This window comes from Echiichthys vipera, assembly GCF_963691815.1.
Source record: "Echiichthys vipera genome assembly, chromosome: 8".
NCBI classification, from domain to species: domain Eukaryota; kingdom Metazoa; phylum Chordata; class Actinopteri; order Perciformes; family Trachinidae; genus Echiichthys; species Echiichthys vipera.
The window spans coordinates 25,782,117-25,799,108 of record NC_139833.1 but is presented as its reverse complement, the minus strand read 5'-3'; the positions used below and the strand labels follow the sequence as shown (position 1 = coordinate 25,799,108).

General features: G+C 40.9%; 2 protein-coding genes across 2 annotated transcripts; one reads left to right on the top strand and one right to left on the bottom strand.

Moving 5' to 3' along the window:
• The first annotated feature begins 1,885 nt into the window (after positions 1-1,885).
• Positions 1,886-7,935, top strand: LOC310950808 (B-cell receptor CD22-like). The gene is made up of 9 exons (XM_083918805.1): positions 1,886-1,971; positions 2,787-2,922; positions 3,288-3,431; positions 4,018-4,362; positions 4,457-4,678; positions 5,768-6,055; positions 6,348-6,429; positions 6,543-6,576; positions 6,657-7,935. The coding sequence occupies exons 3-9, from the start codon at positions 3,308-3,310 to the stop codon at positions 6,693-6,695; spliced, it is 1,134 nt and encodes a 377-aa protein (XP_083774931.1). The 5' UTR covers positions 1,886-1,971; positions 2,787-2,922; positions 3,288-3,307; the 3' UTR covers positions 6,696-7,935.
• A 935-nt stretch (positions 7,936-8,870) lies between these two features.
• Positions 8,871-16,046, bottom strand: LOC310950630 (sialic acid-binding Ig-like lectin 14). The gene is made up of 8 exons (XM_083918534.1): positions 15,686-16,046; positions 14,743-14,867; positions 14,406-14,488; positions 14,091-14,296; positions 12,944-13,207; positions 10,661-10,972; positions 10,040-10,133; positions 8,871-9,527 (listed from the first exon to the last, which is right to left on the bottom strand). The coding sequence occupies exons 1-8, from the start codon at positions 15,741-15,743 to the stop codon at positions 9,464-9,466; spliced, it is 1,206 nt and encodes a 401-aa protein (XP_083774660.1). The 5' UTR covers positions 15,744-16,046; the 3' UTR covers positions 8,871-9,463.
• Between the last annotated feature and the right edge of the window lie 946 nt (positions 16,047-16,992).

The window sequence follows — 16,992 nt, the reverse complement described above, 5'->3', positions numbered from 1 at the left end:
TGAAACTGAGATAGACTTTGTAAGTATGCAATATAAAAGATAGAAACAAGAAAAGTCATAGCAGAACTGTGGTTAAAGAGCTAAACAGAAAGAGCTGTGTTGTTCCATATTGAGATAATTTATTCTACAGAGTTGACTGAGGGAGGTTACATTAAGGCTCTGCTCGAGTTTACAGCCATACCAGGAGCTCCATGAGGCTGACCCTCGAACTAAATGCTACCTCTAACACGCTAACAAGGCCAGACCTAACATGCTGATGTTTAACAGGTTCCCCACTTTAGTTTAGCGTGTTACCATGCTAACTTTTTCTAATTGGCAGTTAACACAGTAAGGCAATGCAAGGCAACTTTATTTGTAGAGCACTTTTCATACACAAGGCAGGCTCAAAGTGCTTCACAGCACAACATGTCATGAATTCAAATGCATTACAGAAAGACAAAGAGAATAAAAACATAGACAATAATTAAAACAGTGCGGTCGTTAACGGTGCAAAGATTTAGCAGAAAGCTAAGGTGAACATAAAAGTTTTCAGTCTAGTTTTAAAAGTGGTCAGAGTGGGTGAAAGTCTTACATCTTCAGGAAGTTTATTCCAGCTGTTTGTTGCATAATGACTGAAAGATGCTTTCCCTTGATTTGAGTTTACTCTGCGAACCACTAACAGATTGGTCTCAGAGGATCTTAGTGATCAAGAAGGCTCATGTAGTGGGAGCATATCAGTGATATACCTCGGCCCTAGACCATGTAGTGATTTATATGTGAGCAGGAGGATTTTGAAATCAATTCTCTGACGTACAGGAAGCCAGTGTCATGATTTAAAAATTGGTGTAATGTGCTCACATTTTCTGGTCTTTGTTAGAACTCTAGCTGCAGTGTTCTGAAGTAGGCTACAACTATTGTTGATGGGAAGTTTATTGGTTTTGCAGGTATTTTGCAGGACAGATGCAAAGTCAGGGGGTCATCCCTATGTTCCAAGGGCTCTATGTTTTTGATAAGATTGTAAGAGACTGGTAAAGGATATCTTTGCAGTTCAAATAGCAATAAATGGAGACAGACTTCTCAAAACTCTGTCCAGCTACTGTGGATATGTCACTGTCTAAAGGGGGGGTAGCTGTGTTAACATCATAAGCTAGATGAAAAGTCTGAGGATCATCTGAAGAACGGACTTTGAAGTCCACGTCCAAACAGGATGGTGGGGGCAAGGACACACTGAGGTTGGGTGGTGATGGGGTGCAGACACAACAGCCAGCAAAAGTGGATGACGGTGAAAAGTGCAGATTTATTTACAGTTAGAAAAAAATACGCCTTACAGCCCAAATGGCAACAAAAAAAACAACAAATAAATCAAACAAACAAACAAACCAAAAATGGACCCACAGGTTTCTCGATCGCAAAAAAACCCAATCACAATTCTCTTTTTCTCAATTCTCTGTAACAACGTCTCAGCAAGTTCACACTCTCCAGACTCCCACCCCGAGGACAGAAACCCCTCGCTTTAAATAGAGCCCTTGGGCTCAGATAATTGGGAGAAACCAAGGTGACAGGGCATTTTGGTTAGGTTTAGGGTTGCAGCTGATATTTTACCTATCCCACATACATTGAAATAATTTCCCCTGCATTTCAGTACAAAAAAATGAAATAATAAACTTATTATTTAAATAATATTAAATAATAATCACATTTTAATACAACAATCATTTTGTGTTGTCCAAAATAGCTTCCCCCGCTCAAATCCAAACTTTCCCCTATCCCGAACAGGGAATAAAATAACCTGTTGACAAGGCTCGTGTTCCTTGGGCAAAACAAATGATGCTGGACCAGGAAGTGAAAGTGAGTGTATCAGTGTATTATCAGTGTATTATCAGTGTATTATCAGTGTTTGGGTGCACAGTGTATGGACTAACGGAATGAAATGGGTTATGGAGCAGAATCGACGGGTACCGCGTCGTTCGCTATGATGGGTGCAGAAGTTTGGTGAGTAACTGAAATATGGGTTGAAATAGCGAGTGCGCATGAATGAATTACGTCGCGGTTGCCGGTGTTGTGCCGTATTCACCCATGCCGTGAAATGCACCCCCTCGCATTATAGGTGATATTCTGGATCAGAAGGCTGTTGTTTCGACCTTTAGGAGTAGTTTATATATATATATATATATATATATATATATCTCCTGGTAACCCACAACGGCCAAAACACTGGTTAATTACAGTCTTTAAACTATTTTAAAGAGTTTAAAGTCACAACCTTGGATAATAGCGAACACAAAACAACACCTTTTTGTATGTTCTGTGGAAATATACTGCAGCCATAATTACAAAATGAATGAAATGGATCTTTTGAGCAAGTTGAATGTATTTGATTTAGCGTTTCCTAAATATAATCCCAGCTTTTCTTGCAATTCATAGGTTCAAAAGTGTGTGCTTCTAATGTGGTTACCTGTATATAAACTGCTCCTATAGGTGGAAACAACAGCCTTCTGATCCAGAATATCACCTATAATGCGAGGGGGTGCATTTCACGGCAGGGGTGCTGAATACGGCACAACACCTGCACCGCGCGTAATTACAAACCATGTGAAACTAAGTGTGTGTGAGTGTAAGCGTGTGTGTGTGCGTGCGTGTAGAAGAAGGTAGTCAGTATAAATGTCACAGGGGATGTCAGGCGAGTTGGGGGAAAAGGGGGGCTAACTTTTCACAGATCACCAAAATGATTAGACTACATTGTAATCATGAATGTCTGTAGACTACAAACTGTTGTGCCATCTAAAAGTTAGATATCTATTCCACAGACTATCTGAAAGCGTTGACCTGTCACTAGAGGAAAGGTCTGTGGATCCTCCTTGGGGATCATAGATGAAAGTCTGAACCAAAGACCAACCATGGCCAAGTGACGTTGCCAAAATACTAAATAACTGTGCAGGAAATGTAAGTCAGTGAAAAACAGCTCAGTGATGATGTTGAAGTTTGGGCAGCGTGCAGTGAATAGATGCAAAATGGAGGAACTTAGCTTTCGACCACAAGTTCCCCATTTTTATATGATTATCTCTCGCCTCTGCTGTTTTTCTATAGCTTTTCTTAGTATTATTTTTCTCTATAACTCATCCTAGTTTCATTTGTGCAGTAATATATCCAATCAAATGATTTAGGGGACCTGTTGATCCCTCCCATCACATGAATGTATGACGTGGCAGCAGCTAAGGGAGCATAATTCTCATGAAGCAGATGTTTCTGTGCCCGACTTGGTAAGTCACAGCAAACATATCTGTGTTTATTTGGATACACAATTTCAGCACAGCTTTCCTCCTGATCCATGGTGCCTGTCGTCAAACCCACTTATGAGAGACCAAATCAAAATCTTACATCCATCTCAAAAGGTTTTTTTGCGTTGATGGAGAAGATACTCACAATGCTGGTGCTCCTGACCCTGAAGCCAGGTAAGGAAGGATTAGTTTTCTCAATTTACACTTTAAGGGAAGTGCACGACTTGTATTTATTCCCATAGCTGCTATTTATTATTATTGAATTGTTTTAACTTACTTTTACTTAGTCTGTCTATTTTGTTGAATATTATGCTGTTAAAAATACACTACTGTAGACACTGCAGGAAAATTGAAGTGTTTGAAACCAGACCAATTCCTTTTTAGAGTTTCAGTTGTATGGTCATTAAAATACCTCTCGTCTGTCCAGCCACCATAACTCAGAACTAAACTAACTCAACTAAAAGCTTTAGGAGCAGCAGAGAGTACAGGGCTGTGATTGCAGGTTTAAGTGGGGATAGTGGGTATTTATGACACAGCTGTCTACACAGAATTTCTTATTTGGATGTATTTCTCATATAGTTTTTTTTTTTGAAGAATATCGTTGTTCATTATCCCTCCTCCACATCAGAAAACAAAGTGCTCATGACTTTTCTCATGAGTCATGAGACTTTTCTGTTTTCTAATTCCTCTGAAGTTTGTTCGTTTAAATCTGCATGTACAGTAAAACAATAAAACACATGACATGATGACCTCTCTGCAGGAACTTTGGGTGCTCACTGGTCAGTGACTTTTGAAAACCCAAATCTGTGTGCATTAACGGGATCCTCGGTGGAGTTCAGGTGCTCATACAACTACACAAATGGGGAAACGGTTATAAAGACTGCATGGTACAAAGGGGTGCTAAACAATGGCAGCTGGAGACGAGTTGAGCTCTCAGACTTTCCTTCATATCAAAATCGCTCTGAATATCTTGGCGACCGGCAGCACGACTGTGGCCTGGTAATTCATGACCTGCAGGAGGATGACACTGGACATTACTACTTCAGGTTTGATACAGAGTTATATGGAAGGCGAACTAAAGAATCGGTGTATCTGACCGTCACAGGTAAAATGATTGTACATTGAGTATTACTTTAGGTTTAGTGTTTTCAGCTTTTCCTAATATCACACTCATCCTTCTTTAACTAATTGGTGTCCAGAGCTGCGTGCCAGAGTGTACCCTGACAGCGTGAGAGCAGGAGACAGCGTGATTCTGGATTGTAGAGCATCCTGTCAACATCCCAGCACGGTTTGGTTCAAAGATGGACGTCCAGTAGCCAAAACAGAGTTCCAGGCTCAAACAGAGGATGCTGGGAATTATGCATGTGCTGTGGAAGGACAGGAGTCGGTGCTATCTGACCCTGTGGCTCTGGATGTTCAGTGTAAGTGTGTTTATTATGACATTGTTCGTTGAATTAACTCTTAAATTAAGGTGGTAAGAGTCTAAGATATGATTCTTCCTAATTTGGTATTACAAGAGCAAACCTCATTAACTTTTAATTCCTATATTTTAGGCTACTTCACCCTAATTCACGTGCTACAACTAATTACCATGGTTGCCAAACAGTCAGTTAAGCAATGTCGAGAAAACGGCCCCTGGTATTTCACTGTGTGATAAATTAACTCAGAAGAATAGTTCAATATTTTGGAAAAATCGCTATTGTCTATTTTTGTGTAATGAGTTAGATAAGAAGATCGATTTCACTCATGTCTGTCCATAAGAAGCTACCGCCAGCAGCTAGTTAGCTTAGCTTAGCACAAATACTGTAAACAGGGGGGAAAGCTAGCCTGTTTCTATACACAATCCACTTACCACATCTAAAAAGCACGAATTAACATGTTATATCTTATTTCGTTAGCTTTTGTCACACCGAGGCTAGCTGTTCCCTCTGTTTCCCAACTTTAGGCTAAGCTAAGCTAAGCTAAGCTAATCAACTCCTGGTGGTAGCTTTGTATGGGGTCATCCCTATGTTCCCCTGGTCCTTTATTCCCAGATCTCATAAGCCTTCGCTGATTTAATTCAGCATTTTGTTAGGGTTAGAGGTTACGATTAGGGTCAGGGTTAGGGGCTAGTGTCAGGGTCTACATAGGCCTATTTGCCATGGAATTCGGCACTGATTGTGTAAAAAGTAATAGGTTAGAGCGGGGGAAATCTGAACTGTTTTTTTTAAAAAAGGGTCCGATGTTCCCGGGTCACAAATGAATCGGGAACATAGGACCTGGGGAACATAGGAACGCTCTCCTTTGTCTTTAGCTATCGTACAGATACAGATGACAGTGATATCATTCTTCTCATATAATCTCAGTAAGAAAGGGAATTAACGTCTTTACATTTTTGAATGAAATATTCCATGGCAATTTATGCTTTGGTTAATAGTCGGGACCATTCATGAAAATTTCATTTTTAACAGAAAAAATACATGTTCTCAGTCAATGTATACAACAGCACATTGGTTGTGTTTTTAATACAGATCCCCCTCTGAATGTATCTGTCGAGGTGAGTTATTCTGACTACCTGACAGAGGGCAGCAGTGTGAATCTGACCTGCAGCAGTGCTGCTAACCCTGCAGCTCACAACTACACCTGGTACAGAGGTAGTGTTTCCAGTGTCAGCTCCATGCTCCAGGTGGGCTCAGGACACGTGCTGTCTCTCCCCTCTGTGGAGGGGTCACACACTGGACTCTACATCTGCCAGGCCAGGAACCACCTAGGCGACAACAACTCAACTGAGGTGCTGCTGACAGAGGACGCAACAGACAGTGAGTTTGCAGGGAAGGTATAGCGGATAGATCATTGATACACTGAGCAATAACGAGCTGTTGAGGGATTGTACTGTATGTGATCAATAGTTTATCCAATGGGAGAATGATAGTTGTCGCAAATGAGTGGGATTGGAACGATTGTTTGTTAAAACAGGCTGATAGAAAACACAGTAATGTGGACTAAACAAACATCAATTACATGTTTACAGTGTGTTTGCTGAGTATTTATTTAAAAATCTAAGATGCTGTCAGTTTAATTTCTCACAGTTTTTTCTGCCTCTTCCAACAGTTAACAGTGTCATCCTCTTTGTTGGTATTGGAATGAAAGTCTTTATTGTCTTGTTGCTTTCACTGGTTATTATTTGGGCGTGGTAAGTTAAATTATACACAACAGTTCATTTTGGTCAGGGATATTTCAGACTATGTCTCGACTGTTATGAAATGTTGGATCAGTTCAACACACTTTTTGTATTTCATGTTAAAGGAGACGGAGACGTAATTCTGCTGTGGAGAAAGAGGTAAGAAGGACCTGGTTCTGTTTTATTAAATTAATGACAATTTAACACAAAATGACTGATGTTGCCCTGTTATGTTTCAGGAGGACAGCAATGATTATGAAAACATCATCACTGCTTAAATGGGTAAAAAAAAACAGCGTTACCCAGAAGGAAAGCCTTCACCTTAAAGTTGTTTTGAGATCCCTTGTTTCTAGCGGCCTCTTTGGTAGTAAGATGTAACTGCAGGGGAGCCCTCCATCTTGTCAATATCACAGTCACTATGCGTGTTGACTTTTTCTGTTTGCTTTCACACACAAATGTTCCTATTACACTTCTGCCCTTACTACAAGCCTGACTCTGAAGATGGAAGTTCCCGATTTCCAATTACAAGTGAACATAGCATGACCGTTGTGACAATCTGTGCTGCAGACCAAATGCAACTGCAACTTGGCAAGAAGGCATTGTGGGTCATATGATCAATCGCCATTGTTTTATCTCACTCATTGATAAATAGTAACTTAAAAGACAATGAAATAGATGAAAATCCTATGTACAACTTTAGGCTGCTTTCACACCGCCCTGACAACTGCCTTGATGGCATTTCATTACACCAGATACATGATTCGGCACAGTAATGTTTGTGTGCTGCCTGGAGCTCACCCAAAAAACAGCTGGAGTTAATGTTCACTGGCATCAGAAATGCAGCGACACTTCTCATCCTGTCTGTGTAAATGTCCGGTCCTTCTCAAGACAAAAGAAAACATGACTGGTGTCTATTTCATCAATGAATTACCTTTGAATCTTACTAAGTTAGGCTCATTTGTTATGAAAGTATTTTGCTGTATATTCTTCAGTGGTGAGTGGTTCACTCCTGATAGAGCAGACTGTGATCAAACCAGGATATGCTGCCCTCTTGAGTTTAAAATACTCATGTACATTATGTTCTGGTAAAAAAAGTTCAACTTAATTGTTTTTAGTTATTATTCAGTAGATTTAACCTTCCATCTTATGCACTTTATTTTATGTTATCTTGTTTTTCTGTGTCAGGTGTGTTTTATTCTCCATTAATTATGGTATGCTGTCCCTGTTTTTATTTTTACATCGATTCTCTGTCTATTTGCTCATTTTATCTTATGTTACTTTAAAGGTCATGGTTAATTGTGGACGTTTAGTCTTCATGTTTGTAATTATATCTGAAACAACCACAATAGCAATAGCATTTAGAGGGCCAATGTGTTTTATAAACATCAAAAACATCAAAAACTCCATGTTATTAACATATTTTGCTATGCAATAAACTATGTATTGTTCCCAAAGCAATTTTTTTTTGAGCTGTTAAGTGTTGGAAAATGGAAAGTACAGAAAGGTAAATATATCTTCAAAACACTAAATATATCACATTTACAGCAAATCTCAGATGACGTACACTGTAGCTTAAAAGAGCTTCAAAGTCATAAGCTCAGTAAATATGATGGCATCAGTGGCATTAGTCACCCTCGTTTCTCATCAAAGCATGATATACATGAAAAAACTGTACAATAAATGCAACTAAACAAATGTGCACATGCAGTATGGGAAACTGTCTCTTTAAATATTTGGGAAATGAAGCACTGTACTCCTTTGTTTAGGAGCATTTTAAAAATAGAAGATGTGTACAACTTACTTAGTCACTTTAATGTGATAAATCCGACAAAAGGAAAAATCTAAAAATAGACTAATGAGATGAAGAGTACATTTTGTAAATGGATGTGCGGATGTCCGAGTCACTGTCCTGCTGGTTTTCATCCTCAGGCTCTGCTCTGTATCCGTTGGAGCCTTATCACACTGAAGAGTTTACTGAAAACCACACAGAAGTGACCCGGTCCTCACTGCTAGCAGCTTTTAATTGGGTCATTATGAATGTGTTTTCATCATCTTCATGCTCATCATCATTAACAGGCGTTCAGTAACAGCTGTCTCTGGACTTTGCTTGGACAGTACTGGGTGCACTCTGTGGCGTGTTGTTAAAATCCAGCAACAACTCCGGATGTCATCTGTGGTCACATGTGATGAACCGTGGAGGATGTATTCAAAGTCACATCTGTTTCTGCAACAGTTCAACCGACTACAACACAAAGTAGAAGGGGTTTGGTTATGGGAACCGAGGATTTATCAGCCTATTTTCTCCGTTGTAAGAAGTACTTTTTTCCCCTTGAAGATCACTTGGTTAAATCCTGACAGCAGCATTTAGCTCATCCCAAAGCACAATATGAATAAATATATTCAGACAGTTTTCTTGCTTCAGTTGGTCTCTTTACGCCCGAGGGAGTCCATGCTCATTGAGCCCGGTGCATTCAAATCCAGGAATTAAGGGGTTTCAGCATTGAGCCCTGCTTGCTTGAATGTACAGCAGTGCCATACGATCTTCAGGTTGTCCCACTCTGTGAGTCGGTGCCACTGTCAACAGTCAAGTTGTTTTTCTTGGGCGAGCGCGAGGGGGGCTCGAGCTGGACCAAATGTGCTGCAGCATTTGATGGCAAACTTTGAAGGTTCCAAAGAAATGAATGCTCTGATAAAGGCTCTGTGCAGAAATGCATACTTATACTTTAAGGAGTCTAATGGATAAGTGAAATATGAGTATTTTGTCCTCTTCAACATAAATCCGAGACGATTTACCTTTTCACCTTTTTTGGAACACGCTCATTGGATTTTGGGTTCAGCACTCCACAAGAATCCCATAGTTGAAGCCCAACCTCCTCCTCCTACAGCAGTGTGAGGCACAGACTGCTGTTGGCTTCTAATACAGGGGTTTACTATGGCAACATGCTCCACAGTGTCCTAGGGTATTGAGAAAACATCCTACCTATCTTGAGTTACTTTAATATAATAAAAAGGTATGTTCTGGTGGTTGAATGGTGTTTGTGCTTTGTTAAAGTGCTGTGGCCGTTGTCTCGGTGAGGACGTACGAATGGTGTCTGGATGTATTCCGTCTCCTGAAAGGACAGACAAATAATAGATCAACAACCACTTACATTTATATTATTACGGTCATTTGCGCTTGATTAACTTTTCTTAAAATATAATGAATCATTTATTAACACTGTATGGACCCCAAACCCAGACACTGAAGATCCCAGGCCTCACTTTAACCTTTGAGTGACATATTATAGTCACCTATAGATCAGATTATTCAAATAGTTCAGGAAACAGTGAATGCATAGTGTTAAGAATGATGGTCAGGTGGTTTCAGTCACACTGTTACACTGTGTGTTACACACTGGATCCTTTTAATCACACACCTTATATAAATGAGGTATTTTGTTATTTGTGATCCTTATCAGTGTACTGAAGCAAATACTTATTTATTAAAATGACATTATTTAACTCATATTATTCACCAAAGCAACGGTGCAGTACGGTACCTAATGCTGAACTGCTGATAAAAATATAACATCATATAAAGAAATATAATACTGATCAGCTGTCAGAGAAGCAAAAAATTCACCTTGTCATGAAAACGGCCACTATGGCCATAATAGCCAGTAGAACACCAATGGTCACACCGATAATGACCCATCTACCTCCTGAAGACTCAGACGCTGTAGAGGACAGAACATGGATTAGAGCCAGAATAAACTGTCCAGGCAGTGTTATTTAACACACTGTGCATGTGGATGGCCGGACCTTTGACCAAGTACAGTACAGTATGTACAATGTAAACGTACTGTATGTCATAATGTTGGGCTTCATGGCTGCAGAGATATTTTTGTTGTTGTAACTGAATTAAATGCAAAATGGGCAAAATATTTGAACTAAGTATTGACTTATTTCACCCTCTTGATTGGTGATATCTTAAAGTTCAATCAGATTTATTTATCATCGTCAAATGAAAGTGTAGACAATACAAAACACCTACTACAGTATTTGAGAGTCAATCTGAATCTAAATTTGTATGTACTAATATTTGCAAATTTAAAATGAATAAAAAAAGACCTGCTCAAACCTCTAAAAACCTGGAAATGTAGTTGAGGTGTTTTCTGGGCCTATTTTCTGCAGGATTGTGGAGCAAACATGGTTGCCACTGAAAACACTGAGATTCTGTAAATGACAGGCTGTTCATCTTCACCTTTGGAACCTGTGAGTGTTACGCTGTCAGTCTGTGATCCATGTCTGTTGCGTGCTACACAGCAGTGCTGCCCATATTCCTCAGTGGTGATGTTGGCACTGCTGAGTGTCGGGCCTGGTCCTGTGGGTGTAGCCGGGGATTGTCTTGCTCGATGAAAGCTTTTGTCTGCTGTAGGGAGACATGCTGCACCCTGGTACCAGGTATATGTGCGTACAGGCGGGTTAGCATCACTGCTGCAAGTCAGAGTCACAGGAAGCCCGTCCTGTAGCTCTCCAGAAGGAGAGACTGAGATGGCTGTGTTCCGAGGAGCGTCTAGACAGGAGGGAAAGGTCAGTTACACCCGGCTTCAGCCCGTATAAGATTCTGCCAAAGCAAATTTTAGGCAAGTTTTCAAACCGCAAAGGGATGTTTTGACATCTTTCTCAAGAAATTCTGTGTTGAAATGCTCAGTCAGAAGCACCTTTCTTAAAGTCATAATCCATAAGATTTGAGATATGTTGTTTCTAGTGGTCTTTTTGGCAGTAAGATGTAACTGCTAGTGAGCCTGTTCTTTCAGAGCCTCCATCTTGTGACTCATGACTTTTTTGATTTGAACATATTCACCTCTCTACTTCCTGTCCGTCTGCTGTATGTTACCCTCTTAAATCCATACACACACATGTTCCTATTACATTTCTGCCTTTACAACGAGCGTGACTGAAGATTGAGGTAGCCCTGTCACGATAACAATTTTACTGGGCAATAAATTATCCCAGAAATTATTGGGATAAGCTATAAAATTTCCATTTTGAGACCATTTTCAACCGATATAATGCTAGTGGCATAATAATGCAACTTTCAATGATCAATAAACGTTTATTTATAAAAAATATTTAAGACTAGAACTCGAAGAAATACTGTATATATCCAAAATAAATACATGCGCTCTCAGGGAGCACTCACACTGTCCGTCCGTACCGTGCCCCGGGCTTTAGGGTACTTCTCCCCCCCTCCCTCTCTCCCCGCGGGCCAGGCTCGTTTGTACTCACACTACCTGGGCCTCGGCAATGCTTCTTGCCTGTCATACGTCATCACGCCGTAACACGTCACACACATTGATTGACGTCATCGCGATGCGTCACTTTGTTTACAAATCTTTCCATAGACCTCAGAGTTTTTGTGACTTTTGTCCGACTGTTTTTGAATATTTCCATCCGACCAAATCTGCATCAAACCAACGTGAACCTTTTGCCGCCATTGTTTTAAATGTCTGCGCATGCTGACGTCAGAGCCACCGTAGGCCTCGTGCTCGTGCATGTGCGCACGCTCGTGTGCGGTTGCACTCACACTGGTCAAACGAACTAGGCTTTACCCGTAAAACCTGTTTGGGCACGGTACGAATGGACAGTGTGAGTGCGCCCTCAGTCTATTTTAACACATTGGTGCGTTAAGTTGCTACTGTTTTACAACAAATGCGACATACTGCATGTGAAGGTGGTTCACCGCAGCCATGTGGTTTGAACCCGAAGTGCTCCGACACAGCAGATGACATGTTCGGCTCTGAAACCCATTCCATCTTTGTTTTTATACCTCCAAATCTCAACTAGCGTGACCTTTAACTTGCTCCTCACAGGGCTCTCCTGCTGCACTCTGGGTAACGCCAGGTTTCCGCCTCCACACACAGAAACCGTGAGGCTGACAAGTGACCGACACGAGGGGTAAACTCCTCATAACGATGAGTAAGCGAGAGGGTCAGAGGAAATCACAGACTGTATAAAAATGGATTTAGCCTCTCCATCGAGGTCCTTTCTCTCAACTTGATCCAATCGTCCTCACCTACGGGAGCAGCCATCTTGTCAGACTTAGCCAAAAAAGGGCATTGAATTGATGCTGGGGGAAGGCACATACTGTACTTGAGGAGTCACCCAAGAGGCCGCTGCCCTGATTATTCATACATTTAACCTCCAGCAGCATAACCGGCAGTGACAAGCTCGGCCAGCAGACCAACCGCAGCGTCACTAACATGGTGGCGTATTTATTTTAGAGAGGGAATGTCTCAACACACACACAGACTGGAATACTCTGCAAAAAGGCAACAAGTGCTTTCATTAGTGGGTCATGTGATCAATCACTATTTTTTTAACTCACTCTTTGATAAATAGAAACTTAAAAGGCAATGAAATAGATGGAAATTAAACAGATTATAACTTTAAGTTATATTAATGTAAAATGCATCAATAGCCTAAATGACTTATTAATAATAAAAACTGCTATTAATTTAAAGCAGGATTAAACTTCACTTACACTCTATGTCAATGAGCAGCACTGATGAGTTCTGCACTTTTTCTCCAGTCTGTATCTGACAGTAGTAGCTGCCAGAGTCGTCAGTTGTGACCTCACTGATGTTCCACACCTGTCCGGTTTGTCTCGGGCTCATGTTTGTGTTCTTGTACCATCTGAAACGGGCCTGTGGATCGGCAGCAGGGCTGCAGCAGGCCAGACGTAACGCCTCGCCCTCTGTGGTGTCACTGGAAGGACTGGCTGACACTGTGACCGCACTGGAGGAGTCTGGATAAAACAAGGGTTAAGAAAAAGGGAGGATGTATGTGTGGTTAGATTACTTAGTATATTAAAGTCAACAAAATTCATCATTTGACTGGTTAGTCCATCCCTGTAGTCAGTGGATTAAACTAACTGGACTTAACCTTTCATGTCCAAGCCTCAACCTTTTGTTTTTTAATATTCCTGTACAGCTGCCATGATCAATGCCATGTGACATGAACATGTGTACCCAATCTGAGCTAAAAATCTTTCAGCCAAATATAAATATAACAAATAATTTTCTCCGATGAACTATTTCTATTCTACTTTATTCTACCATGTTTGATTGTTTTGCTCATTCAGATTTACCAGTACTTCATGGGGTTTCATCACAAAGGATGACAGCATGGCGACAGTGAGAAAAACAAGAAAACAACCAGTATGACTTCACACAAATGATTCTCAATATGACTTCAGAACCCCCTGTTCTTCAGCAAAGTGTAGGCCTACAGTTTGTCCTTACGTATTTGGCTGTTAGAGATTTTTACTGTAGGACTTGGTCAGAAATATAAATCTGGCCTTTGACATCATGAAGCAGATTATTATGTCAAGCTGAGGTTTAAACATTATTTATTTGCAGTCTGTTCTACTTCTCATAAATGGCACAAACTGTCAAACAGAGAGATGCATTAGGGAAGTGGGTCATACCTAAAGCAACTGTGTTAAAACACACAAAACCACACAGCTATAAGTGATGTGATGCTTAAATCTTGCTTTACATATTCTATCTAAATCATGAGCTTGATTGATGATTGTGCTGATGACTATTTACGAAAGAGTACGATGATAACATGATTATGGCGGTAATGCTCATGTTGATTATGATCAGTTGTAAATGAAATATTCCCACCTGCCACCAGGAGCTGGATGCCGCTCTGCTGTGGCATCTTCTGTGCTGGGTGGCTGGTGATGAGGTAAAACACGTATGATCCGCTGTCTGACAGTCTTAGATCAGAAATCCTCAGAGAGCAGTTTTTTGTTCCTGGTTGTCCCAGGTACTCCACCCTGTTCTGGTAAGATGGATCTGGGAAGATACCGGCACTGTGGAAGACATATCTGAGACGGACAGCAGACGTATATTCTTAAGTTGTTTGTGTAAACTCTGTGTTCTTTGTTTAAATGAATCTGTGATGATCTGTGGTCATCTGTGCTTCTTCAACAATACCTTGGTGTGATACAGCGACTGTCTTCGAGACACCACATCTCAGACATAACTTTGGACTGTTCTCCACCTTCTCCTCCTCCACCCTAATACAGGAAATAAACGGTGGTTAAAAACAGATGCTGTGCTCATGTTAACCTGACTGTAGATGTTCAAACCACCTCCCAAAATTAAATTGCAAGCTTTAAATAGTTTAATGTTGCTGTTCTTAATCAGCCCCATGTAGCTGCACGTTCCCATTCATTCTGATCACAGATCTGAGCCGTTGCAGACAAAGTCTTCTGGTTAAAGACTGCAGGATATATTGCAACTGCTAACAATGACTTCTTTATTGAGTTACCTGAGTCTTGGTTTCATTAGAACTCTGGGGGTAGTCATAGGAACAAGGGAGAACCACAGAGGAACCAATCACAGCACAGATAGGACTGGAAGGAAGATGAACCGCCCAATCACCTGCAAGAATACCTGTAGGGCGGAGGATGTGTGTTAAAATGTAGCAAGTTTTCTTTAAAAGTAGTTTTAAGTAGTTTTTTTACAGGTTAAAGGTAAAAGAAGTTCACGGGGGCACTGTAACACTATGTTTAAAACTTTCATCCAGAATTAGAAAACAATTCTGATCTAAAATATACATTTTTAGGAAGTTATAGTATGGTTTCCTAACTTATTTTCAGTATTAATTCATATTAGAGACAGATCAAAGTAACTGACACATGGAGTGTATCCATATTACAACTTCTTTGTATTTCTTTGGGCATTATCGGTTATCTATATTAAAGAAACGTAAAAAGAAATACAGCATTTGTCTGTGATTGTACTTGGTCTTTACTCCCCGGATGCTGTTTCTGCCATTTGGAGCAATTTTAAAGTAACAAAGTAAGTCACAGGGAGGAATATTAAAATATTTTTCTATTAACAAGAAGATAAATACAATGTGCCAATGGTTCTAGTTTCTACCTTCGTCACAACAAAATTGAGAACCCTATACAGGCCAGATCAAGTCCTGAAAAGCCAGATCAGGTCCAGAATATCACCCTGTTTCAGCTAACATAAATCCTACAGACAAAGATGTCTAAATGTCTCTACTCGAGGTCAGGCGACATAGTTTTCAGTCTAGTCTGTTCCTTAAGCAGGTTTTTATCATGTAAAAATGAATGTGACTCTGTGAACTGTCAAGCTCAACATCTGTATACTCTATGTTGAAACCCCAGACAGATGTGCGGTCCGCTGATATTAAATGTGGGTGTCAACATTAATGTCGCTGGTACTATCATTCAGGGTCTTACCTCTCAGAGAGGAGAGTGTGAGCAGCAGCCAGCAGCTCTGTTCCACTCGTACACTCATCCTCGTCTCTTCCTGCAGTGGCTGCTGCTGGTTTTGTGCTGGTTTCCTGACCTTCCTCCTTCAGTCACCTGCTCTCCTCCTTTGGCTTCGCCTTTTCTCTCCTTCACGTCCCAGTCCAACCAATCTACCCTCCTCTACTATTTAAGTTAAATCATTGATGTGCCTGCTTCTCTCTCTCCAGAGAAAACACTTATTGGTCAACTTCCCTTTTTATTGTCTCTGCAAAGGAGGAACTGGGGTGATGGGCTTACATGTCAGCAGAGGGAACTTACTGTAACCTGTGTGTGTGTGTGTGTGTGTGTGTGGTTGTGTTTGTGTGTGTGTGTGTGTGTGCGTGTGTGTCTGTCTGTGCGTGTGTGTTTGTGTGTGTGTGTGTGTGTGTGTTTGTTTTGGGGTCCCTGGGGTAAGTTGTGTATCAGTGTGATGATGTCCACCTGCAGCAGGTCTGCAGCGCCCTGTCTGTCCACTCCGTCCAGCACGTACGTCGACGTCACTCGTGCCCCTCTGGTCTGCGCACAGTTGGCCGCTGACAGGACCACACGAGCAGGCACAGTGGGGCTAAACTTTCACCAACTTGGTCTCGATAAGTCCACTCTTCCAAATGTTTCTCTCTTTTCTATTAGAAGCGGGCGTCGGTGGTTTTGGTTGATAGAAACGGTCGCAGAAAACGTTTTTCTTCTTGTTTCTGTCTTTGGGGTCAGTAACCTGTGAAGAGAGCATAAAGGATTTACTGCACACTGGGATTTATCTGCGCTGCCGTTTCAACGCTATTGTCGCCCGTTTTCGCGGCAGAAGCGTTTGGCCTTTTCTATCCTTTAAAGCGGGATAAAAAGATTATATATATATTACATTTGTCACCAACGAAGGCCAGAGCTCCACCCGCTACAAGAAAAGACAGGTGAGTCACTTAGTTTCAGCCCTGCATGCTAACTCTGAGCAGAAAATGCCTACTTTTGCCTAATTGTTGCATAAAATGCCTAGCTAACTTTGCTGTCGGCTATACTATTAAAATAGTAAGTAACTATTTTAAATGAAACATTTTTAACTAAAATAAAGTACCCCTGTGTGTTATAATTTGTGTTAGGCTGTGTCGACATTACAGTTGATCGTGTTGAACCTTTTTAATGTCCTTTGGTTTGTTGAACCTGTTAAATCATAACGACCGCTGCAGTCTTCAACCGCCTACAGGGGCTTACAATAGGTTACGAAAGTGATACAAATAGGCACTTTTTTACAAAAATGTAAATAC